General features: G+C 54.5%; 1 protein-coding gene across 6 annotated transcripts in view; it reads left to right on the top strand.

The window, feature by feature from the left end:
* SAMD11 (sterile alpha motif domain containing 11) overlaps positions 1-25911 on the top strand; it is a 175223-nt gene that overhangs the window by 145194 nt on the left and 4118 nt on the right. For all 6 annotated transcript variants that reach the window (XM_074848458.1, XM_074848456.1, XM_074848459.1 and 3 more), the window contains exons 8-13: positions 2442-2592; positions 11548-11663; positions 12054-12132; positions 12347-13050; positions 20883-21007; positions 25430-25540. In XM_074848458.1, coding sequence (XP_074704559.1) covers positions 2442-2592; positions 11548-11663; positions 12054-12132; positions 12347-13050; positions 20883-21007; positions 25430-25540 — 1286 coding nt within the window. The remainder of the gene's footprint in view (positions 1-2441; positions 2593-11547; positions 11664-12053; positions 12133-12346; positions 13051-20882; positions 21008-25429; positions 25541-25911) is intronic.

The following is a 25911-nucleotide window of genomic DNA, read 5'->3' as shown; positions in this document are numbered from 1 at the left end:
ATTCAGGATCAATGCGGCTTCTGGAATTGGCTGCACGCCAGACTTCTAAATTACAGGCGCTGTGGCAATAAGGAGTGACCTGGGTTTTTCAGATAATTAATTTATAAACATTGAAGGTGCACGGTCCCCGGCTCGGAGAATTCTCTAGGCTCTTGATGTGATCTGATAGGGTTTGTCGTTTCACGATTTCGGACGTACTTTTGCAGTTCAAAATTGTAAACGTTGTTTTAACGTTTGTCCCCTCGGTTGGGGGCGTGGGGACGGGGACTGCATGTGCATGAACGTGGCTGGAAACGTTCAGGTACTGATGTCCTCCTTACTGCCAGCAAAAATAGCCGCTGTGTGAGCGTTTCCACTCCAACTTGCAGTCCCACCACGCCCTGTCCATCACCAAAATATTTGATGAAGTGATGGGTGAAGCTCGGGCTGGGCTGGGCACATCTTGGGGCTCACAGGAATAGGGATGGCTGGGATTTCCAGAACCAGAGGAAGGCAGCGTGGTGGGGTGAAGGAAGGCAAAGAGATGGATCGTTACCAGGGTCATGCTACACTCTCATATTAACCCAGCTTTATGAATCAGCTGTGGGGAGAGGACTGATCCGCTGCTGGATGTGGAGTGCTTTGCAATCTCAATATGCGAGTTGATCCTGACCAGGGTGTGTTCATTAAGATAAATCTTGTGCTCCTCCTCTCCCCAGCTGTGTTTTGGTTTCCTTTCGCAGCGGTACACAGTGAGAGTATGAAGGAGGTTTCCTCTAAGCGTGCATCTGTGTGTGTGTGCGCTTCCTGTGCATCATGTGAACGGCAGCAGAGGTTTTGTTGTGGGATACAAGCGAGTTGTCTGTAGGGTGTTTGCACATGGCTGAGGGAACTAAGAGACTCCTCATGCTTAACTGGGAGAGAGCAGCACACTGGAAAAAGCCTCTCTCAGCGCAACTGCTACAGGGGTCTGTCACTCCACCTTCCCATAGCTCTGTCCGGCCGCGTTGTTCCCCGAGGAGGCAAGAGCTCTGCTTGCGTCGCCCGCTGCGCCTCGGAGCACGCTGTGCTCCCCGTTACCGTGGGCTGCCGCTGTGTCTGGCCTCGCCCACGTTGTCCACGTGCGTGGACCAGCTTGTCTGCGCTGACACCCACCCGGGCAAGCCGGCGCGTGTGGAACCTGTCACCCCACGGTCCCCCCTCCTTGTTGTAGGCTCTGCAGCAATACCCCAGCTTTGGCAAGGGCTGCGTTTCTTTCCGACCTGCAGCCTGATGAAATTGTTGTGGCTAAGGCTGGAAGGGGGGCCCCTTTCTGAACGCCCCCCTCATCTGCTCCCGGGCTCAGCCCTTTCCTACAATAGAGCTGCATTAGGCAGGTACGGGCCTGCCGGGGCCAGCCCGGGTGAGGGCCACAGCGGTCCCCCAGGCCCGGGGGGGGTTCACCATCCTGAGGACAACAGCCCGTGGTGTTCACTGCTAGGCTGGGCCTAGGCAGCAGGGATGGGTGCTCCTCAGCCCCAGGGGGTAGGGAGACAGCCCCCCATCCCCTGCTTTCCACAGCAGTGGGAGGTGCTGGGCTGGGGAGGGCTTCCCAGCGCAGTGCGGGGCGTCCCACCGTGGGTTTTTTTTTTGGCTTTTTTGGCTTTTTTTGGAGGAGGAGGACGAGACCCTGCCCCGCCGGGGGTCCCGGGCACAGAGCTAAACCCGGCGGTGCCCAGCGAGGAGGTGGCAGGTCGGGGCCGAGCACGGCCGGGCCGGGGCAGGTGCCGCCCCCGGTGCGGGGCGAGCCACAGCCCGGGGCTACGCGCCCACGGAAGGAGGCGGGGGGGGGCAAGGCGAGTGGCTCGGGAAAGCCTCCTTCTCCTTTTTGTCTCCCCCCATCCATCCTTCCCTCCCTTTTCCCTCCCTCCCTCCTTCCCTCCCGCCAACAGGAAGGCAATTAAACAGCAATCCACCCCCTCCCGTAGTTGCACAATTTCCTTCGCTGCCAAACTCCCTTGGCGGCGGAGGCGGATCCCGCTAAGAGCCCGCTCTGCCGGGTGAGTACCCGGGGGCAGGGGGGGCCCCGGGGCCGGCCGGCCCCCCCCCCCTCCCGCCTCCGCCGCTTGACAGCTTGCCCGCCCCGCGGAGCCGAGCCGGGCGGCGGGAGGTTGTCGCCCGAGGGGCTGCGGGGCAGAGGGGGGGAGGTAGGGGCCGGGCTGGGCTGGGGGCAACCCCGGCAGCAGCTCTGTCGCCCGGGGGGGAGCCGGGAGCAGCCCCGGAGCAGCCCCATCGCCCGGGGGTGCGGCGGGGAGCGGCTGCGGGCGGGGAGCCGGAGCAGCCCCCGCGGCGGAGGGCGGGCGGCGGGTGCCTCCGTCCATCCGTGGGGTGTGTGTTGGGGGGGGGGGGGGGGACGGGACACGGGGGGACGGGGCACGTCCCGTGGCGGGCAGCAGCTCATCCCTTCCCTTCCCTCCCCCCAGATCTCCTCCGGGCGCGGCAAGAGGTGGCGGCGGCGGCGGCGGCGCGGAACCCCGGCGCGATGGAAGCGCACATCCCCTCGGCCAGCAACTCGTCCAGCCAGCGGAGGAAGCAGGGCCTCCCCCAGCACAGGGACACCCACTTCCCCGAGAGGTACCGGCAAGGGCCGGCCGAGCCTCACCCACGCCCCGGGGCGGGGTTTGCTCCAGCCGCCACAGCATCGCGGGGTTGGGGGTGGGGGGGGGGGGTAGGGGGGGGCTCTGGCACCGGTGTGCACCCCAAGGCGTGTGCAGGGGACCTGGGAGGGTGCAGGAGGGGAGGGTGCGCCTGGGCGAGGGTAGCGGGGAGGTTTGGGGTGCCCCGGTAAAGCGTTAACGTCTCCCCTGGGCGTTGCGCAGGTGCTGGAGTGTGGTTGAGCGGGTGGGCTTGGACATGTGGGGGGTCGGAACGGCGAGGGGGTGACATGTGCTTGTGCTCATGGGCATCCAGGTCCGAGACTGGCTGCCCCGTGGCAGCGATCCCAATCCTGCCTTGGATCTCCAGAGCAGACGCTGGTCTTTGGCACAGAGCAAGTTAAGAATGTTGAAGTTTGCGTTTTATAGTAGCCCCAGATAATGAGAGAGAACGAATGCTCTAGGATGGAATGGAAAGAGAAGAAATTTTCTTTTTTTGAGGAAGAAGGAGGCACAGTTTGCCTTTACCACTGATAGGAGCACTGGAAAGCTGATTTCCCTCCTCCCACCCCCAGGAAATTCTAGCTCATTTATCTTGCTCTCTGCCATAAGCCATTCCCTCCGCAATCAAGAACTTCAGAAGGAAATTAAATTAAAGCTGCATGCGTTTCTGACAAGGGTAGCAGAGGCGGGAGAGGGCCTGTCAGCCACGGGGACACAAAGGCTTTGGGTATCACCCAAAGGCTTTGGGGACCCGCTGTAGCGGAAGGTGTCCCTGCCTGTGGCAGGGGGGTTGGAACTGGATGATCTTTAAGGTCCTTTCCAACCCAAACCAGTCTGTGATCACGGGAAAAGCTGTGAAAGGCTCTAGTATCTAGACTTTTCTGGCTTTCATCTTGGTGTGGGGGCAGGCAGAGGGCTGCAATATTAGTTCTGTAGCTTGCGCGTGTATGTGTCATCCCCCCCCCATTCACAGCCTTGGAGCTCCTGTCTGGTTTTCCTTCTTTCTGACCAATGGGTGTGCAATGTGTAGGGACCGGGCAAACCTGGTAAACCTTTCTCCTGCAGGGTGTACTTTGGCTAACCCACCTAATAAAATCCAACCTAGTCCGTGTGGATTGTAGGCAGACCTGTGAGGAATGCAGAGATAGACGAGTTTCAGTGCAGCCAGTCATCGGGAAAATTTCTCCAGCTATGTGTGGCCTGGAGAAGTGCCAGGCCAGCCGGAGGCCTGGCTGAAAAGGCACGTACGGAAGGGTGGAGGTTGCTCCTGGGGAGGTGCTGCACATAGGAGGGGCAAACTGAAAATGAATTAGATATGTATCAAATCCAGAGGTACTTGCCAGTGCCAGGCAGGTGTTCTAGCAAATGGAGCCGGGCTAGGCCAGGAAGCGTTAAGTCTGGGAAGAGGGTGTTATCTAGCAGTTTAAGGAGAGGACTGCAGTGAGTGTTCCTCCCCAGTTATGGGAGGAAGAGAGAAGTTGCTCGTTAGGTCGTGGGACAGAGGCTGAAGGCCAGGAGTTAACGGTTGGAAAAGACCACTACTTTTCACCTTGATTCAGTTCTCCAAGTAGCTCTACGAATAGTTGCATAAGTGAGAGAGAAATCGTAGTGAGGTGAGGTGGGGGAAAGGAACATGCAGGGGCACAACCTGCCCTTGATGTTAAGAGAAATATCAGTGGGACCTCGGGTTAAGTTTGCAGGAGTCCCTCTGTGCCTTGGTTTCTCTTGCTGCATGGTGACAGTGGTTCTCAGTTTGAAAGCAGGTTGTATTTAACGTTTGGGAAGGTCTTTGAGCACCTCATTTCCAAGGGCAGTATAATGTGGTGTGTTGCGTGGAGCAAGGACATTTGCACCCACTTGTAAAGGTCTAGTTATTTGCCTATAAGCAAGACCAGCCTGTGGCCCTGTTGGTGGGAACGAAACGAAGAAGCTTTTTCTCTGTTCTGTGTACTTTGTAGTCTCGTCAGGAGTCTGCAGACTGGAACAAGGCTCGTAGCATGTTATCAGCCCTGGGTTTGTTTTCCCACACTGCTCCTGCCTCAGACCCTACCTACTGCTCTAAATGCAGCGTAGTTCTCCAAGGAACTTTGAAACAAACCATGTGAAACATCACCATGGGGGGGCTGGCCTGGTACATCCCATGCTTCCTCCTTCTCCCATGCCAAGGCATGGCAGACCAAACTGCCCATTTTTTCTGCAGCCATCTGCTCCCCCAGGGAGGTGTGAGAGGGCCCTGTGTGGCCTACCTCCTTGGCCAGGCCCTCGGGTGTGATAATCCTCGGTTAGCAGAGCTGGGGAGTCCTGCTGGGGAGCTACAGTGATGCCCCATAGCCATGACTTGGTAAATCTGCTTGACGTTGGTTCACGTGATGGTGATTGCTCCCCAGAGGTCTGCAGCCACCCGCCTGTCACTACGGGTCAGTGTGTATCACTCTGCTCCTGCTCGGAGACGGCCTGGTTGGAGCTGTCACCTGCAAACTGTTTCTTGCTGTTTTGCTAAAGCACCACAGGCGTTTTTAGGTACGTCAGGAGAAGCCGTGGCCACGTATTGTAAAGCACTGTAAGTGTTAATTTCTCCTTTCCATTCTCCCTGTTGCTGTTAGCCTTGGGTTTTGTACTTGGCTGCCATAGTCTTTGTCAACAGGGTAAATCAAAGCAGCCTCTGTGCACCTTTATTATGGAGGTATAGAAATTTTAAAAGGTTGAGGTAGGCACTGACGGAGGAGAAGGCAGTGGAGGAAGCTGGCTAACGTATGTAGGCAAACTGTAGGTAGATTTATGGCATCTCCTTTCCCAGGAGCAGAAGTAATAATGCATGATGCAGGGGGATGTGAACTGTTTGGCATGGTGTTAAAATTCCATTTCAGCTTCCTATCGGGAGATCTGTGGGGATCAGGTCAGCTCTCGAGTGCAGCAGCTTTGTGGGCAAGAATAATTAGCCACTCCAGACTTCAGCCATTACGTCTGGCAAAGCAAGGGGGGAAAACTCATACTGGTGACCCAGTTTTATTTATCAGGGCAGTGCTGCTGTTTTTGCAAAGACAGGAATGCAGAGTCCTTCGCCTTGCTAGTGGGAACTATACATACAGTTTTCCAGTTTCCAGGTGTGAAGAGGTGGGTGGTGAGTCTGAGCTAGGGAACACTTGGGAAGGTAGGTGTGTTCAGACGTTTGTCAACTAGTTAGAATCCATCTTTGCCGGCCAGAAACAGGCTGGTAGGTTTAGTGATAGTAAGGCAAGGCAGGCGGGTGGGTCCTGGCTCTGAAGGGGGCTGATACACGTGTGTGTGCACACAGACACGCCGAGTACAGATTGTCTTGGACCAGGTTCCGAGGTCCTTTTAGCGGAGTAGTGGTCCCTTCACCTCTTTGCTCCAGCTTCCTCATCTGTCGAAAAGAGTTAGAAAAACTGATATGTCTCACGTTAGAAAAACTGATTTGTCTCACCAGAAGTAGACTCAAGCTGCAGGCTTGAGAATCCATTTGGTTTCATGGTTTTGGTTTCCTACCTCCTTCTCTAGATCGATTCAGACTTGGATTATAGAGCGCCAGGACCTGGCGGTTTGTATGAAAGGATGGTTGAGTTCAGTGTTATAAAAAGACTTGGAAGAGGAAAGGGTACAACTAAAAGGTGTCATCGTAACTACTCCAGCCTGGAGTACTTCCCATCTCCAAACTGCTCTGTCTCCTGCAAAAATGGCAGGTGGCTGTGCCCTGCAGAGATGCAGAGTTGCTTGGCTCCTACTCCTTGGATCTCGTCTCCAAAATTTGTTGGCAATGTACTTGGTTTTGCTGGGGTCGTTTAGCCTGGCATGTTCTTACCCAGGATGCTCACCTCCTGGTACACGCTGCAGAACTCACTCCTGATCGTAGTCTGGACTTTGGACTGAGCAGACTGCTTTTCACAGCGTGTGAAGCCTCGGGAGCACTTGCATTCACACACACACCCCACACCCCCCCCCCACCGCTTTAGGGAAAAACTTTCATACCCTCACGGGTGCTGAGACTAGACTGGATGAGCTGCTTAACAGTGTGATCAGCGTGGTGAAGCTTGTCGGCTAAATGTGATGCATCAGTTCTGTGTTAGGAGTTGCTAGGAGCTTGTTTGCGTGCGTACAGTATGTGACACAGGGTCTGCATGGGAGGACCTGCCCCTCTCCCACAGGAGGGCGAGAAGGCAGCGTCCGGCCTGAGAAAGGGCAAGTGTTGAGGCAGGTACTCCGGTAACAGCAGCCAGCCGTCTCAGGTACTGTCTGCAAGAAGCATTAGGGACACAATTCATCTTCCAGGACCAAAGACAATTATGGGGTGAAGGCAGGAGGAATGCCAAGGAGCAAGAAATACTGCCTGCATGAGATGCCATCGGCATCCTGATCTGCTGGGGCCCCGGGAAGCCGAGCCCTTCGGCTGGAGCGTTCTGGGAGCGGGAGCCGCAGCGTCTCCAAGATGCACTCATTGCCCTTCCGTTGCAGAGAGCTGACAAACGCTGTGCATCAGCCAGAGGCCTTTCTCTGTGCAAAGATGTGCCTGAAATACCCAGCAAGGATTTTTGGATTGCGTTCTTTCCATCTGCTGTTGCTACCATTTTTTCTTTCACCACCTAATTCCTCCCCCCTGAATTGCGGGGGCTTTCCTTTTCACTCCTGGCTCCTTGGGCATGTTCTCCTGTCCTCTCTGGACACATTCTCTCTCCTACTCTTACCTACCCCAGCCTCGCACCCCGCTCTGCTCTCAATGCTCTATCCCTCTTTGATTTTTGCACTGGGAGGATTCCTCCGCAGATCCCAGCTGGCTGAATGTTATGCAGAGCAAAGGCCAAAGAGCTTGACCTGATTTAACTAATTTGGTTTTAGCACCAGTTTGGATTTTGAGGGAGCAATTTCCCTTGGCAGCATAAACCAGAGCCTGTCTGTGTCCAGGCCTCATTGCTGCCCTAGAACGTGTCTCCTTCTGCCTGGAAATCCCAAACACCATTTTTAGAAAGCCCTTTCATTTTATTTATTTTCCCTTCCTGGCACAGACAGTGTCTGTGGATGGCAAACGAGCAAGGAGCTGTGTGCTGCCTCCCTATTACCTCAGGTTTAAAGTGTCTCTTCCTATCAAATGCAAAGCAGAAGAAAGCAGAGCTTTCATGCATTCTTTTTTTTCCCCCTCTTCCATCCGTTCTAAATTTATTTCCATGCCTTGCCGGTTTCAATCTGCATTTCCTGACCCTCTCACATCTCCAGTCACAGCCTGTGCTCGGAGCCTTCCTTTGGAGCTCGGAGTGAGTCGGGGGGAGCACTGCTCTGGGCTTGGGAGGATATGATGGGGTTAAAGTGAAAGGCTTGGTTTTAACAGTATAATGTGTAACCCCATAATGACTTTAAATATTGATTATTTGAAGGCCATTAGTGCTTATTGTTAAAGAAAAGTCGATACTTTTTAAGCCTTGTGAACCATTTGTCTCCTGTTAAAGGACATATCAAATTTAGCAGCATGCAGTGCAAATCCCCTAATACCCTGCTCACAAGCCTCCAGCTGGCATATTAGGGAAAAAAAAAGGGGGTGGGGGGAGGAATATGCAGTAACACAGAATTGCTCTCTGCAAGGTAAGGACAAGGCTTATCAGATGTAATTGCCAAGGGCTAAATTCACATTCTCAGAGTATGGGACTGTAATTCAGCCCTTACTCTGAGGGGTGGAAGAAGAGGAAGAAGAAAATTAATGGGGGGTGGAAGGCTGTTCTGTACCTGAGAAAGGATGCAAGGATTTGTGTTTTGGTGCACATCTGTCTAAAAGCACAGTAGCCTTTGTTAAGGTCTCCGGGGCTTTTTACTCCAGGGTTGCCAGTTCATTTCCCAGCAATTGGCTGTATCTGTACCGGGCAGCCTGGGAGGGCTTCCCAGCTCCGTGCCAGGGCATGACCTGGTCGTACTCCCTCCCTCCTGGGCCAGGTTTCGGTGCCAAGGATCGGGCGGATGGGCTGGAAGGGGGCGGTGGCAGGCTCCGAGAGGTTCCACGTCTGGACGTCTGGGTTTGTGGGGCGGCAGCAAGCCTCTGTCCCTCGTGGTAACTGCTCCTCGGGGACTCTGCGGCGTGACTGTCAGTCCACCTGCAGGGAGGAGAGTCCCATGACCCCCAGTGTTTATGAGCATACCTGCTTTTTAAGTTACCTACTGCTGGGGGCTGGTGCTGAGCATTAGGGGGGTGGCAGGAGAAGGTGCAGTGACTCCCTCGTGTTTGGCCGTATGCAGCCTCCCTTCTCTGGCTTCACCCAGCAGCTTTGCCCTGTGTGGAGAACAACCCCGGGGTCTCCACGTGATCCACTGTGTCGGGCAGACATGATGACAGCACGTGGAAGTGTGTCTCCCTGAATTTTCTAAACCTTTGGGCACATCCCCAGCATGTGTAACGTAAGCAGCAGCTGACCTCTCACGTTCGAAGTCTCTCCTGATGCGTTTCTTACAGCCCCTCTTACACAACCACCTCCAGCCCCTTCTGAGCCCCCGCAGGCTGCGGTGCTCAGCCGCGTGCGTGGCAGCGGGATCAGATCCTGTGGGAATTGCTTGGTCCTGCCATCCCCCCTTCCCCACCCGGGGCATGGCTCACTGGCCACTCCACAGCAGGAGTTGATCCCTTGCCCCAAAAGGCAGGGAAGCTGCACAGCTCTGATGAGGGGACAGAGGGAATGAAGTGCGGAGTCTGGAGCTGATGTGACTTCCTTAGGGATCAAAGTTAGGTCCCGCAGTGCAACATTAGAGCACAAAAATAACCTCTGATTAACACTGGGCTGCCACCAAAGGGAGAACCTTTTATTTTCCCAGTGCCCGGTCCTGATCCCCGTCAAACAGAATGCTTCCTGGGCACAGATTGGCTCTTCCTGCCTAAAATCAAGAAGCTCTCTTTGTTTTTAGCGTTTCCTTCTGAGCTCTCTGTTTGCAGCCCGCACCTGGGGCTTCTGTGCATTCGCTCTCGTGCAGGATCCCTTTTTCCACGTATATAAAAGGCAAGGAGGGCATGGCCACCGCTCGCCTGGCCATGGAATGGTTAAAAGCGACTTGATTTCCTAAATTGCTTCTTATAAAACGAACAGCACGTCTGCCAGGCTCGTCTCCCCATGATTACAGCTAATTACGATCGAACGGACACCTCCTAGCCCCCGTCATGCCGCTTTAATTGTCCGTTATTCATCTGCAGGCTGTCCGGGGTGGCAAAGCACTTGGCAGCCCAGCGACCGAGGCCTCGGCTAATTGTGAGGCCTCGGGGATTAGGGCAGGTGATTACACACTTCATGGTGTAATTACATAAGCATCGCTTGGCTGCTGCCCCGGCTCTGAGCCGAAGGTCACGCGCTGCGTTACCTGAGATTAATTGGAGCTGCCACTGAAGTGCGAGGTGCTGGCGGAGCGGTTATACGATTAGCATTAACATTTCAACAGCGACGGATCGATCTGTGGCTCTCCTCCAGACACAGCGAGCTGTGCAATTAGTTTAGAGGAGAGCTAGGGGAGGAAGGAGGAGGAAAGGAGAGATGGAGACAGCCAGGGGAAGGGGAGAAGGGGAGTAGAGACAGACGGGAAGGGGGGAGGCAGGGACGGGCAGATGGGCAAGGGGTGGGGAGAAGGAGGAATTTCGGAGGGGAATCTCAGCCCGTTGTGCGCTGTGGATCAGTGTGTGGCAGTGCACAGAATGAGGATAAAACTACACTAGGAAGATCTAGGGAAAGGACAAGAATCCTTTCCTTGCCCACCTCATCCCCAGAGAGTCCTTGTCTGGCTTTTCACGAGCCATGGTGGGAGCCCATCCCCAGCTGTGTGGGATTCTCACGGTACCCCACATCCCACGTCAGCCCCCCACTGAAAAAAGGGGGGTATGGTTGTGCGTATGGTCTGTTTGTTGCAAAGTCACATGCACCTTCTTGCTCCCTTTCTCTTGCCCTCCAGTCTCTCCTGAAGCAGATTTTATAGGGAGATATTGTAAAATGAAAATAAACGGCACAGCACTTGGCTTTGCCTCTAGATGCCCTGGTGAAGGTAATAATGTTGTAAGTGGCCATCAAAAGGAATTAAGAGACGTGCAGCCGGAAAGCAGAGATTTGCTTGCAGGCTCCCAGGGCAGATTTGACTAATGGAAGAGACCTTGGCTCTTATTCCCTTCCTGCTTTTTTCTTTGCTTCCCCCCCCCCCCGCCCCCCCCAGCACTACCTGCCTTGCTTCCAGGCACTGTGCTCTTCCCCACCCCTCAAACCTGCCTCTTCCAGCTTGCTTGCCACCTTACATCTGCTCTACCCATTCTGGCCAGCATCACCCACCCCTTCCCCAGCAGTGCGCCTCTCCCCTGACCCCCTGGCACTTCCTGCTCACATCCCTCTCCCCATCTCTCCTGTTTGTGTCTTCCTCTACCTCACTTACAGCTTTTCTCTCCAGAATTAAAGATCACCCCTTGTCCCAGCTAGGACAGTGATTTTTTTTTTTTTTTTTTTTTTTTGCAAGGCTTGCCAGTGATGCCTTCAATCTTCCCAGACCCACTCTCCAGCTCCCAAAATACAGAATGCCTTTTCACTTGTAAGGTAGTTGAGATAGAAGCCCAAGCTTGCTAAGGGGACAGGCAGACGCAGCATCTTCAGCCTTGCCTTTGCTAGCCCTGGGCTGCCAAAACCCCTTTGAACAGCCCAGCTGAAAACCCACGGAAGCAAGCAGCATATCAAGGTGGGAAGTATGTGGGACCTGTGGAGACCCGGCTGCTTCCTACCCCTTCTAGTTCTGCTTCTTTTCTTTTTTCTGTCCCTTTTAAAAGTTTTGCGTGTGGGTGAATAGACATCTTTCTGTCTGGGAGCAGCCTCTGGTACGGAACGCAGGTCGTCTGCGGGCTCTTCCTGAGCCAGGGCCCTCTGGCCACTGTGGATGGAGCCTCCAGGTTTTCCAACATGAATTTATTTTCTGATTTCTGCAGGGAGATATCCCACCCACCGCCTCTGCTTTCACCCCAGAATGCGCCCCATATTGCTCTGGGGCCCCACTTGAGACCTCCCTTCCTTGGGGTGCCTTCGGCTCTCTGCCAGACACCAGGTGAGTGCACGGGAAACGCTTGCAAGCAGCTGGGGGAAGTGGGTAGAGCGAAGGTGCAGGCTGTGACAAACTGTCCTTCAGCCAAACAGCCCGGACACGTTTTCTGTGTTTCCCTGTTACTGTTGTGCTGACTTCACCCTTGTTTTGCAGTGATAGGAGCAGGTTGCCTTGGCTGCTCTCTCTTTTAATCCCCACCAGCCTCCCTGGTCCCATGTTTCAGCAGCAGACTGCACTGCCTTGGGAGTGAGGGTATAGACGGGCTCTAGAACAGACAGGCAGCTCTCTGCTGCCCTTTCCTGCTCCGTTAGCCCTCTGGGGAGCTGGCCCTGATTTAGCAAAGAGTCAGTGCTGAGATTAATAACCCCAGATTATTGTTCTCCCCGTCCCCAGGTTACGGGTTCCTACAGCCGGCACAAGCAGAGATGTTTGCGCGGCAGCAAGAGATGCTACGAAAGCAGAACCTGGCAAGGTAAAGAGTGTGGAGGGCCAGCCTGCCTGGGCCGGGGTTGGGTTTCTCCTTCCCTTGCCTAGCAGCGGGCAGAGTTACGTGGGGCACGGTGTTGGATGAGCTTGTGCGCAGGCGACGGAGCGAGACCGATGGAAGGGATGTGTGGGTGTGGAGGTGGATTATTTGCAGAGCTCTCCCCCCTGCCGACCTTCCCTCTCTGCCTCTCCCAATTTAGGCTGGAGATGTCGGCCGAGATCATCCGCCAGAAGGAGCTGGAGAATCTCCACAGGCAAAGGCTACTGGCTGGTGACCCGCTGAGCCTGCACCCTGGCTTGCCCCCCGACCACCCGGCCCTGCGCAATGTGCACGACATCCCCGAGGGCCACCCGCTGCGGGAGGAGCTCTCCCGGAGGAACGCCATGCTGGTGCTGCGCCACAACAACACTCCCCTGCTGTCCCTCAACCCCAGCGTCCCCAGCAGCGCCACGCCGCCCAAGGAGCAGCCCCGGCGGGGCAGTCGCAAATCGGCACATCACCGCGCTGAGCCGCAGGGGCTGAGCGAGGCCAAGGAGCTGGCGGAGCCCCGGGCGCGCGACGGGGCACCAGACTGTAACGATGAGGAGATGAAGGACTCTGAGAGCGACGCGGACGTGAGCGACGAGAAGCCCGAGAGCCTGAAGGCTGAGAGCAGCAGCTCGGCCGCTGAGCTTAAGGAGTGCAAAGAGACGGGCAAAGTCTGTGAAGGCACCAAGGAGCTGGGGGAAGCGGCTGCTGGCCAAAATGCCCCCTGCAGCTCCTCCAGTGCCGAATCCCCCAGCCATTTGCTCGGCCCAGGCATCAACAAAAACGAGGTGAAATATCTCCCGCCAGCCTCCATCCCACCACCTCAGCCGCTGCCCTTCGGATTCCCTTACACGATGAGCCCCTACTTCCATGCAGGTGAGTGCTGCTGAGTTACTGGCTGGCGCAGCGACAGGTTTTGCAGCGTGCTAGAAGTGGGACTCTGCCCCCTTACTCTTCTGCAGCGTGGCCGTAGTTCTCTTTTTCTCTGCAGGGAACCAAGCACCTTCTTTTAATTAGTATAAAGGACTCCATTTGCAATAAAGCAAGTCAAGACTCATAAAGAGGGCCAGCAGAGACAAAGTGAGTCCCAAGCATGTGAGAAGGGAGATCCCAATATGATGGAATAAAGGATTTTGCAGTTGCTGGGGCCTTCCTTGGAAGCCATGTTCCAGGACAGTAAATTATAGGGGGCTTCAGGGAGAGGCCACAAGTTATTAATGGCTGCAACGTGCTGCCCTGCAAAGTAAAGGGCCAGAAGTATTTGTATTTGGAAGGGTGGCCTGAGAAGCTCTCAAGCCTGTTGGGCTGTGCTCATGGGATTTCCAAGGAGTGGGGACCGGAGGGGCCAGGTTGGAGAGAAACACCTAGGCACAGCAGGACAGAGGAAGGGAAGGAGAGCTTCCCTGGGGTAGCCGGATCTGCCCCGTGCGGGCAGAGGCCATGGGCTGGTAGCCAGGCTGAGGCTGTTCTGCAGGGAGAGGTGCCGATGGCCCTGGGGATGCGCAGGGCTTGGGGGGCGCTGGCTGGTTCCCACGTGCTTGGTTCCCCCTCTGTGCATCGCCATGGTTCGAGGCGAGGGAAATGAAAGGATTAAGGCTGCGGCGTTGTTCTCCCTGCTGAGTGTCATATCTGGGACGTTTCCAGGGTAGCATGTGGGATGGCACCTTTGGGATGGGGTGTCAAAGAGTTCCCCAGCAGTGACTTGTATCAGCAATAGCATGGCCAGCAGGGACAGGGAAGGGATCTTAACCCTGTGCTCAGCACTGGTGAGGCTGCATCTCAATTACTGGGTTCAGTTTTGGGCCCTTCACTCCAAAAAGGCCATTGAATGACTCGAGCGTGTCCAGAGAAGGGCAACGGAGCTGGTGCAGGGTCTGGAGCACAGGTCTGATGGGGAGCGGCTGAGGGAACTGGGGGGGTTTAGTCTGCAGAAGAGGAGGCTGAGGGGAGACCTCATGGCCCTCTCCAACTCCCTGAAAGGAGGGTGCAGAGAGGGGGGATGAGTCTCTTGAGCCAAGGAACCAGCGCCAGGACAAGAGGGAATGGCCTCAAGCTGCGCCAGGGCAGGGTCAGACTGGCTCTTAGGAAGGATTTCTTTGCAGAAGGGGTTGTTGGGCGTTGGAATGGGCTGCCCAGGGCAGGGGGGGAGTCCCCATCCCTGGAGGGGTTGAAGAGTCGGGTTGACCCAGCGCTGAGGGATCTGGTGGAGTTGAGAACGGTCAGTGTGAGGTTCATGGTTGGACTGGAGGATCTTCAAGGGCTTTTCCAACCGAGATGATTCTGGGATTCTGTGACTTAGACATCTTGGCTGCCCCATGCCCTTGGAAGGGTCTGAGTTCCCACTGCTGTGCCTCCTTCCCAGGGCAGAGGTAGATGGGCTCTTTCCCCTGCCCCTGGTGTGTTTCTCAGTCTCTCAGGCCCTGGTGTAGCTGGACTCGTGCCTGTTGGATGGGACGGGTGGGCAGGGAAGCCGTTGCCAGCTCTCTGGTCCCCGTGGCGCAGTCCCTTGGGCTGTGGAGGTGGGCAGCGAAGGCCGGCACGGCTGGAGACAGAGCACTGAGTACGAAGTGGGGTTTCCAACCCTGGTAGCTGCTCTGCCCGGAGGTCTCCTGTGGGCAGAGCAGGGTGGCAGCCCCGCTAACCTAGCCAAGAGCCAAAATCTGCCTCATCTAATTACTTGGCTGAGCAATTAGCAGGAGGTAGGACCTCCTGCCACGTGGAGGAGGGAGAAAAGGGGGGGCACGGCATGTGGGTCGCCGAGGCTGCCTGTTTTCTATGCAAAGAGCTGCCGCGGTTGTGAACGCGGCTGCCCATCACTCATTAGAGCTGCCTTCCAACCAGGAAGGAGGAAGCGATTTTTCTATGACAGGCAGGTGGCCAACATGATAAATATTCCTGCTGCCTTGGGCTGCTGAGGCTTCCTCGCAGGAGCCTTTTTCTCCTGGCCATTAAAAAGGGAAACGCACGGCTCTGTGGTGCTCATCACTTGTGTGAGGCTCTGCAGGGAGGCCTGGATTGTAGATGGGTTTCCTCCCTCCCCCAGCAACGCGCAAGTTACTGTAATAGGCCATTTATTATTATCACTTCAAATTTATATCACGATCCTGTCTCGAGGCCTCGGCAAAGAGCAGGGCTGTGTTTCACTGCCCAGTTTTCAGGCACTTCTGATTTGTGGAGCCTGTTCCAGGGCTGTAGGTCTTTTCCTGAGGGCTCTTTTCCTTTCGGCTTGCTTCACACGTTCTCGTGACTGTTAATATTGCCTGTTTGCCGGACGGCAGCACTGAGGTTAGGCCCTGTTGTGGTAGGCACTGAACAACTCCATAGCAGAAGCTCTCACCTGAAACAGCCTTGGGAAGACAGGGCGTCTTGTTTGATGCAGCACCATGCAGGTCGATGGGGGAGCTGGGAGTTCAGCAGCTGAAATATTGAGGGCTGGATTGATGCAAACGCTGCAGGGATCGTGGGGTGTGCTGGGGTAACGTGTGTCAGTGAAAAATGTGTTACTTTGGCCCTTGGGGAGCACAAACCACCTGAAGACAGAACTGCACCCACCTCTCCCCTGGTGCCAGATAATTTCTGTAATCTTTTTTTGCACAAGGGCTGCTCTTTCAGCCCGGATGGTTGTGATGTTGTGCAGCACGCTGGGGGCTGGTGTTCTAAAGTAGCCACCTAAACAGGGCAGGTAACACGGCAGGCCGAAAGAAAGAGCCAGAGGGGGGAGAGAAGTGGCTGGCTGAAAATGACCACTGAGTTTCAGGCAGTTCCTCTGGTCTTGAGGCCAAGGGAGGCTCCTCCTTTGGAGGCAGAGCACTGTTTTCCATCCCTACTGGGAAGAATATCGATGAGGCAGCCAGAGCTGGGTCGATTCCCTGAGCTGCCTTCTGGGGATCTGGCGGCTGCTCGATGACCTCATCTCATCAAGGTTTCAGCAGCCTTGCTCCCCTCCTCCTCCCACCACCCTCCTCCAGCCCCGTCCTTTGGAAAAGGTGAAGGATGGAGTGTGCAGGAGGCTAAAATCCTTCTATCGATCTGTAGTCTGGAGAGCAATTAACGCAAGCCTTCCAGTGCCGCTCCGTGACCCGAGCCCGCGCCGGTGTGCGGGAAGGAGGGGGTGCACGCACAGGGAGGGATGGGAGAGGGGCTAGAGAGCGGCAGCAAAATTGATTGAACCCCTCGGTGGACTGACTTCCAAGTGGGTTTGCTTTGTGCACTGGTCTCCCAGTTGGCGCCCGAGTTGTCTCCTGTGATGCCGGGAGCCAAAACTCGGGTGTTTCCATGCAGCAGAGACGGCCCCGTTGCAGCCTGGCTGCTGGATTCGCAGCAGAGCTTTCCCTCGCTGGGCTGGCCAGAAGGGTTGCTCTCCCTGACCCGTTCAACCTTTGGCTTCTCTTCTGAAGCAGCTGGATATCGGGAGGAGGGAGGGAAATTATAAATGGATCACGGCATGGGTGGCGAGGGCTTTTACGTGGACACCTGTCTACAAGACACTGGCCTGGGACGATGGATTCTTTTCAGTCCCTACACGCTGGGCCCCATCTGGTGAAATGCTCCGTAATCCATTACCAGTCTCTCGGACCATCATTTATCACAGAGCAAGACAGAGGAGGCCTGGCAGGGAATAGATGTGCCCTTTATGCATCCTCGCAGTCCAGCAGGATCCAGTGACATGTCATTATTATAATAGAAGGTGCGTCCCTTCCAGCCGCTTGGCACCTATTTGTTATCATTCTCCAAACTGCCAGAGCAGAGGTGAGTGGGTGCAGCCGTGCGTGGAGACGGAGCAGACGGTGCAGTGTCTTCCCAAGGAGGGTCGGGAGGGAGGGCAGGAGCCCTTCTGCTCTAGGGGCTTTAAAATCAGAGAGGGCCAGTGACTGGGCGCAGCGTGCTGAGGGCTGGTGCTGTGCTAGTTGTAAATTAGGTACACGCTGAGGCCAGAGGGACACAGTAATCAGCTTCTGTGTTGTCCTGTGGAAATCCTTCCTGGGGTTGTTCCTGCATCTGGTGACTTCAGACCGGTGACAGAGCTGAGGTGGGAGCAGAAGGGCAGGGGGCACACCCGAACCCCGGGCTCCACAGCCCTGACTTCGTACACAGAATGGCGACTGAGTCTTTGGAACTACCAGGGCTGAGCTCTCCTGCAGTCACCGTGAGATTTTGGGCTTTTCTGCAGGCAACAGGGGTGTTTTGCCACTAACTCCAGTGGAAGTAGGTTTCCACCCTCTAGCTTTTCAGTTCTGTGGCGCAGAAATTCTAATAGGCCTGAACCCAAAGTATTGGTATTTACCTTCCCCCTCCCAAGAATATTTCCACCAGTCAGTCCCTGTTTTCCTGGTATAAATGGGAAGGGAAAACAAACTCTCTGAGATAAATATTTTGGCCGTATTATATTTCTCTGTGTGTGGGTACATGGAAAATATTTCTTGTTCCCATACAGCGGGCCTGTCTTGCCCTCAGTCTTGGACACAGCAGGCTTACTGTGCGTGCATCTGTGTGCATCTTGACCTCTCCCTCCCTTTCTTCTGGGGGCACGAAGAGACAAAGGGAAGAAAACCACAGAGGAGAAAGGCTTCTGTAGGAGAAGCAGTTGCTAGCCCAGCTCTGCTGCGATGTCAGTAACCCTGCAAATGATCCCGCAGTCCGTGCGGTCCCAGGATTGCCAGCACATGTGCAGGAGAGGGGCTGCAGGGAAGCCCTGCACCTTCCCCCTTGCCCCTGTCAGCTGGGGAGGCAGCGGCTGGGCTAAATCTCTGCCCACACTGGTGGGGAGCTGGGAAGTGCCCGTGACTCTGTGCAGGCTGAGGTTAAACCTCGAGGATGGGTCTGGCTGGCTGGTGACGGGAGAATTCATTCCCAAGCACTGTGTTGCTGCAATTCAATCCTTGGCTTGCTTTTGGAATAAGGAAGTACCTAATTTTAAAGCAGTTGGCTGTTACAGTCAGATCCCCTCAGAGACGCTTGCTCTGGCTGCAGATGGAGGTGTCTCGCCCGAGCATTGACTGTGCCTGGAATAATTGAGTTCAGTTTCACTTCCTCTATTTACCGAGCTGCAGCCACTCTTCCAAAAAGGAGAAAGAGAATTACCCCCCACCCTGAGAAAGAAAAACCCTCCCCTGAAATGGCAAAAAAGGAAAAAAAGCCCTCAGCCATTTGAGTGTTTTGTGAATTTTAGCATAAGCAGCTGTGAGTTTGTCTCCTGGAAAATGGAATGCAGTAGGAATGAGAATGAGGGCTCGTGTCCATCTGTCTGTCTGTCTGGTAGCTGGCGGTGGCCAGGGGAAGGAAAGTGCTCGCTGGCTCTTTGGCAGCAGCCTCTGCCTCCACCTCCCGTGCTGACAGGCGCCGAGCTCGCAGGAAAGCCGATCGTTTTCTCTGCAGCTGTTATCAGACACACACAAGTATTTGAAGCTTTTTCTAGCTGGAAGAAGAAGGGGTGTGAGGAGGGCGAGGGGCTGCCTGGCCTCCGGTGGGGCACAGGCTGGCGAGGTGGGAGGCAACGAGCTCTCCACGCTTGGCACGTCCTGGGAGCAGCAAGCTGAGCGTCTTGCAAGCCTGGTCCTTGGGCTGGTGGGGAGAGGGCCCTGTGCGAGAAGGAAAAGATTGTGGTAGAGACTAAGGATGTGAAGGAGGTGTAAAAAGTCTGCTTGTTGCCCACAGCGAGCGCCCTGAGGGTCCTGGGCTGGTAAGAAGCCTGGTGGGGAGGCTTGCAAAGGTGTGCCCGAGTCCCTGAGGCATGGGGAGGGAGAGGGACAGCCCCGTCCCTGCTCCAGAGGGGAAGGTAGAGCTGCTTGGAGGGCTCCTGTCTCTCCCCATGGCTCCACCCAAGACGTTCTGGTGCTGAGCTGGCACTCATCTGTTCGCGCTGGGGTTCTGGGGGAGCAGTGGCCGGGCCTCTCTCGGCAGGATGCTCCTCGGGTGATGCCGACGCTCGGAGATGCACATGGGCTCTGCAGCTCGGGGTGAAGCAGACGCTGCTGTCGCCTTCCCCGAGAGGAGGCGGCGGGAGGGAGGGCGGGAGGTGGTGGTGCAGCCGCAGGACCAGTGCGGAGGGTGAGGCTGGGAAGGGAAGCGGGAAGTTGGGAGCGGAAATGTAGTGGAAATGATTACATAGCGTCTGCCTGCTTCTTGTGCAGACTGCTGTTGTTTTAAAAAGTATCTTATTGGCATGATAACTTCCTCTGTAAATCCTGTGCTTTTCCTGTTAGCTTGGACTGTGCTGGCGGCTTTGCCAACCGGCTCGCGGAGACTCAGCGGGCGGCTTTGCTGTTTGCTCTTTTCTTTCTGCGCCTCTTGGTGCATTTCCCCCGGGGAACCGGCCACTCCTCGTTCTCTGGGCTTGTGCTCCCCACCAGGATTTTGTTGCATCCCGCGTTATCTTGTCATTCCTTGCAGAAATGCTATCCGACCTGCTGTGGACAGGAGCAAAGGAGTCACAGCAAGGGGTTACATCCATGGTGCTGATCAGATGCCTCAGGGGAAAACCTTAAGCCTACAGGACAGATAATTTTGTCATGTTAGACCCCTGGGAGAGATATTTTTTTCTGGTAATTTTTTGCTTCGTGCCCTGAAGCATAACAGTTTATACCCCGCAGAAACTCTTTCTTTACCCACTATAATCATGGATGTTCACATGCCTATAAACGTCCTCTGGATCTCTTGGTCTAAATTATATCATGCAGTGGTGAGTTCCACAGGTTAATAGCACCTGCCTGTTTTGTTGTTCTTCTTTTCTTCCTCAAAGTGGTGTTTTCTGGAACTAGGCTTCCTCATTACTTGTTGCTGTGCTTTTCCTTTTACATACCACAGTAGATATGAGTTAACCTGGCCAATGTTTTGCCACTTCTTATTCACCGTGCCTCTCCCCCAGCTCCTCTCTTGGCTCCAGCCCGGTTTTCTCCCCGTGTGCACGTCCCGTGCTGTCAGGCTCTGGCGACGCAGGGCAGCGGGGGAGCTCACTTCCACCCTTTTGGAACCCATCACCTTCGTCTCTGCTGACAGGGCTGGGACCTGAACCGCTGTTGCGTTGCGGAGAATTGACATATCGGCTTGAATTGAGCTGGGCTGTCTGCAGAGTGTCGCGGGGGCTGGCAGGGGTCATCCTGTCACCCGTCAGACGCTCGGCCAGGAGATGCCCCGCTCCTGCGGCGGAGCGGAGGGCGGTGTATTTTGGGGCAGACCGATCCGATGGATATTTCAGGCTGAGGGTGGATTGAAAACGAACACTTGGAAAGAGCAAGACGTTCTCCAGTGATTCACGCTCCGGCGAGGCAGCGGGCCACCAGGGAGAGGTGCCGGGGCCTGTTATCATTCGGAGCACGTAGCCAGGAGAAGGGTTGGTGGAAAGAAACCCACAGGGCAGTCAGAGTTTTCCGCTTTGCGGTGCGTGTGGAGAAACACTCCTTCGGGGTTTTTTCTTTTCTCTCCCCTCCCCCTATTTCTTCCCCGCAGCTGAAGAACATTAAACACATGAAATGCATTAGCTAGGATTTTTCCTTTCCCCTGCCCCCCTTTCTAAGCTGGGGACCTCCAGGAGGAAGAGGCCTATGAATTGACCCTGCCCAGTGCTTTAATTGACAGGTCATTAAAGATGAATGTGTGGCTAGAGAAAAATATTCAGATTGCAGGCGAGTTGTTGTCCGTGTGGGATTTTAATGATTTATGTTTCTTTCTCCTCCCCTCCTTCCTACCCCCCCCAACTCCAAACAATCCAGGCACCATGGGAGGTCTGTTTCTGGATGGTGAGGAAAGCCCCGCGCTGGAAGACATCAGCAAATGGACGGTGGAGGATGTGTGCAGCTTTGTGTCCAACCTGTCTGGCTGCACCGAGTACACTCAGGTAAATCTTGTAACAGCCTCAAGAGCGTCACGGGAGGAATGTTCCTCCTTGCAAGCCCCTACTCTCTCCCTCTCCCCTCTGTGCCTGTTTTACTTGCACTGTTCCTCTTAGGAGAAGGTTTATCACAGAGCCCTGCAGGGCCTCCACCTTTTGGTTGTGGGTTTTTTTTTTTTATTAGTGGATTGCTCAATAGCTACTCACTGCCAGTGAAGACCCTGAGAAGGTGTGTGAGGGGCCTTGCAGATGGACAGCAGGAGGCAGAGGATGGCAGTAGGGGCAAGGTCACCATCTTGAGTCACAGGTCCATCACCGTTAGTGGCTTAGTGTCACTTATCTCTCACTGTCCAGCTCGTGCTTTCAGGAGGCGCCCTGCGCTCTGCCGCGGAGCTGAGCACGGCTGTGGCTTTGCGTGGAGCTGTTGCCCCAGGGAGGGGCTGTCAGTGGTCCCTGGCTCGGGGCAGGCAGCTCGCCGTGCCTGGCAGGAGGTGCCGCGTTCTCTTGCTTCACCCAGAGCGTTGTGAGGGCAGCGTGGGGCTGCGAGAGACCCGGCCTGCACAGGCAGCAAAGTAACCTCTGCCGCAGAGTGATGGCGACTGGGATTTTTAAGCTCATTATAGCAGAATTGAAACATCTGTCAGTAATGGGGGCTTCATAAAGGCTGCTCAGTGTGAGAGCGTGAGGTGCAATACAAAAAACAACCCTGTGTTTTTTGCTTCCGCATCTGCTCGAGTCCATTATAAATGCCCCATTGAGAGAACGCCCCAACTGCGAAGGCGCAGATTCCTGAGCTGTCTGGGGCAGCTTGTGAAGGGGATATAGTGTGCTTAGAAGGGAGGGACGGAAAGTGGCAGAGATAGAGAGGCAAAGGGCCAAAGTTCAGGACAATCCAGCCTTTCAGCAGAGAGACATCCTAGGCTGAGAACAGGTCTTGAAAGGGAGGAAGGAGAGCAGGAGCTTTCCGGACATGCCAGTTGGACAGAGGAGCTTCCCTGACTGACAGCGAAGGAGTGCAGAGCTCTGCTTCTGACATCCAGGTTGGCTAGAATTGGATTTCTCAAAATGTGTCGCCTCCCCCTCTTCGGCCCTCGCTGTCTCCCCCTGTTAGTTGCATTAGGGAAGTGTCCTCTCCCAGAATTTACACCCACCCCCAGCCATTTTGAGAAAGGTGAAGCTCAGCACCTCTGCTTCTGCCCGTTAGGACAGCACTGTGCAGATCTGCCTCGGGGGAAGCAATTTCCTTCAGGCTGTGCTGATGTGGTAGTGGGCCGTGGGGAGAGCTGCGTGCCCCTGCGTCCCTCCAGAGGGGATGGGGAAGCGGGAACCTGGAATTGTCCCACACCTCCCCCTTCTTGCTGAGGTGACAGGATAACACGTTTTCAATCTGAAGTCTGTCCTTCCTTGCCCCCCGAACCGTGATGGTGATGTTAATCCCATCACAACGTGCTTCGTTAAAACCACCTGTAAGTAAAACTGGTGCTTCTTTGGAGGAAAGGGAGCGCTCGATGGGGTGCGTGTAGCATTTGCCAAGAGGAATGGCAGCGCTGTGGGTTGTGCTTGGGTTGTGCTCAGGGTGACTGGGTGTGTGGAAGAGAGAAGGGTCGGTTTCTGATTATGGAGAGCGGGAGGGGAAGGACACTGGTTTAAAAAGATGGTGGGTGGGTGTTTACAGGAGCAGCAGGTCTGTGTGTGTAGACGGGAGTTCAGGGGCTGGGTTTGGCGAGGATGATGAGGGGATGGATGATGGGTTCAGGACTCTACATTTGTTGAAGAGAGCTCGAGCAAAAGGCTCTAAAACCAAAAGATACAGCTACTCGCGTTCTCTGTTACCCCCCGCCCCAAACCGTGTGCTCTTGCGCTGGTGGTGGTGTGGTTTGTCTGCATCCCTGCGCTGAGCAACAGAGAGCAGAGTTGCTGGAAGTTTCTGAATTAGGCCAGTAGGAAACGTGCAGGAACCTTTAACACAACCACCACGTGGAAGGATCATCCCTGTACACCCTCCACGCCAGCTCCTGGTAGACCAGTGGGGAAGAAATCAATAGCTTGCCGAGACAAAGCTTCAGCAATTTTCCCGGTGCATTCCAAACAAAATGTTTTACGATAATGGGAGGTGCTGTAACAGCCTCCTGTCGTGGCCTTGCTACGTTGCCTTCTGCAGGGGGTGCGTGGCTTAAGGGATGATGCGTTTTTATGCGCTATGGTTACGCGCTTAACAGGTTTTTTACTATGTGAAAATGCCAGTGTTCGAGGGCGACCCAGCTCCGTGGCTCTAAACTGCAGAGCTGTCTGTGTTCTCTTCTCCAAAACCACAGCTGCCGGGGAGGTCTGGCACTGGTCTGCAGGCTTCTCCTGCCAGGAAAACCCAGCAAGAGTTTGGTGGTATGCTGTGCATTTAGAAACATGTTTCAGACAAACAAGAAAACTTCAGCAGAAACAAAAGTTGCCATGCCTGATTTCAGCCCTTGACAATATTCAGCTTTGTCCCTGCAGTGGATCAAGACCTGTGGAACACCCAACGGGGATGCCTTTCTCAAATTAAGGCTTTTTGTGGAGGGTTTTAGTGCTGAGGGAAGGGAGGCTTTTGGCTCCCGGCCACGTTGGCTTCAGAGGAAGGAAAAGAAATTGGTATAGTGAGTTTTGCTAGGTCAAAGAGCAGAAACACATGCTGCAGTCATGAGCAGCTTTGCTGGTGGAGTCCAGCATTTAAAACCACTTGCTGCCTTGGCTCTGACAGCCACCGCCACTCTCCGAAGGGATGGCTCTGGGCTACGGCCTGCTGCTGAAAAAGAAGCCACTGGAGTAAACTGAAACCCCCTCCCTCGCCATAGTGTTTAGTGATAATAATGCTGTGGGTGAGCCATGGCACGGAGGGACAGCAGGATCGGGCCCCACAGACACCTCATTTGGGTGGGCATCCAGTATGGGCTGGGGTGTGAAAAAAATGCCGTGGAGCGGAGGTGGGGGTTAGTAAGAAACCCCAGGTATCTGCCCGACACCTCCCAGAACCGAGGGGAACCTGCTGGCTAATTTACCAAACGCTGGCAGTTTACTCTTCAAGTGTTGAGCCTGTAGGTCAGAATAAACACCCCGAGGAGGCTGGTGTAAGTGTAGCCCTGCTCTGTGTACGAAGAACGGAGCAGTAAGACCATGTATCCAGACCTTTGTAACACGGTACATGCTAGGTGGAAAACCTTGCGGGACCCTGTCATTTGAAACAGAGGCAAAACAAAGTATTTTTTTTTCTGTCCTTAGGAACGTGTTAAGATGGTGTAGTTTTGCATGGCTGGGTGTATTAGAAAGTGTTCATGTGAAACTGCCATTTTATAAGATGATCCTAACCCTGCTGTCATTTCTGTGATTGTATGTACACACATCAGCAGGTTCTGCTTCACTCAGCTAACAGGAGAGGGGACGAGAGTTGCTGTACTGCTAATGGAGGCTGGCTGAGAGGCCGGGGCACTCCACTCGCTGGCATCAGGCCACGTTTCACGGTGCCGCTTGGCCACCTCAGTACGGTGGCACCGCGATGTTTGTTAGCGCGTGTTGCTAGAAGTGCTGGGGAAAAAGAAAGGACCTAGTGCTAAAACAGACCGAGGAGGGCTTGTCCTGATCCCAGCTGGGTATAGGAGTCAAAAGCACGAGGGAACTGCATTCGCCAGGCTGCTCGCACGCTCTAGGGATGGTTGTAATAGATCCCAGGCAAAGGAGACAGGAAAAAAAAAAAAAAACCCCACAAAGAAAAAAGTGCAAAACTGAGCGTTGCACATGAATCCATCTAACCTGCAGAAAGTGCTCCATGTTTTGCCTGGTGACTGGTTTAGAAATTAGCAGCTTTGAGAAGGAGATGCATGAACGAGCAAGTTCCTCCTTTTCTCAATTGCATATGCCTCACTGAAGACTGCAAATACTTTTGAAGTCTATTGGGTCAACTTTTTCCAAATGTCCACACAAGCGTGAGTGACCTAGGATTTGCCAAAATTTAGATTCTTATCTTTTCTCCTACGTCTTCTGCCCTTTTTGGAGTTGGGGCCCCTGGGTATGTCACTCTTCTTTCTCAAACCTGCTATCACATGCTGTCAGCTGGGCTTACTCATAATGTCGCACTTAGGTCAGTTGTTTGGTTGCTAAACCAGAGAAAAAAAGTCACGCCCCATCCCAACATTAAAAAAAAAAAAAAGTATTGCTTTATCTAAACTGGCCCAACCAGCCCTAATTCACATTCCCACGTGTCTCCCTGTACTTGCTGGCTCCTAGCTGTGGATACAGGACTGTGTGTGCCTCTCGTGTGTAAGAAGGGCCAAGGTCACCACGGAGGCTCTCCGAGCCGCCCTTTTCTACGGTGCCCTTCTGTGCAAGGGCGAGATGAGCACATCTGATGGGGCACTGGCGTTTCTAAGCCTGGACCTGCGTTCTGGTTTCTTCCAGGTATTCCGAGAGCAGGCTATTGATGGTGAGACCCTGCCCCTCCTGACAGAAGAGCACTTACTGAACAACATGGGGCTGAAACTCGGACCTGCGCTGAAGATAAGGTCACAGGTAGGAAAATCTCCTATGGAGTAGCAAGTGGCACGCTTCAAAGTTGTCCCCAGCTGGAATAGGGCTGTCAAGAGACCTGGTTTATTGAATATAATTTATTACACAATAATTGTTCATTTATTTATTTGTAATTCTGGTTTCAAGAAAGCTTGACCCGTCCTCCAAAAATGTTCCATATCCTCACCTGGAGCCAGTCACATCACTGGACAGTATTCAGTGCCCAGGGACAGAAGCAAATCGTTCAGGACAAGTGGTGGGAGGGAGTAACAGGGCTGCAGAGGGAAACTCCTAAAATGGAGCAGTTCCTGCTAGAAAAGACACGGGAGGCTGTTCCCACAAATACCAGCCAGGAAAGACAAAAAGCTGTAAAC

The sequence above is a fragment of the Strix aluco genome, chromosome 22 (genome assembly GCF_031877795.1).
Source record: "Strix aluco isolate bStrAlu1 chromosome 22, bStrAlu1.hap1, whole genome shotgun sequence".
NCBI lineage: Eukaryota > Metazoa > Chordata > Aves > Strigiformes > Strigidae > Strix > Strix aluco.
Note: the sequence above shows the minus strand (reverse complement) of the source record. Positions and strands in the feature narration are given on the sequence as shown.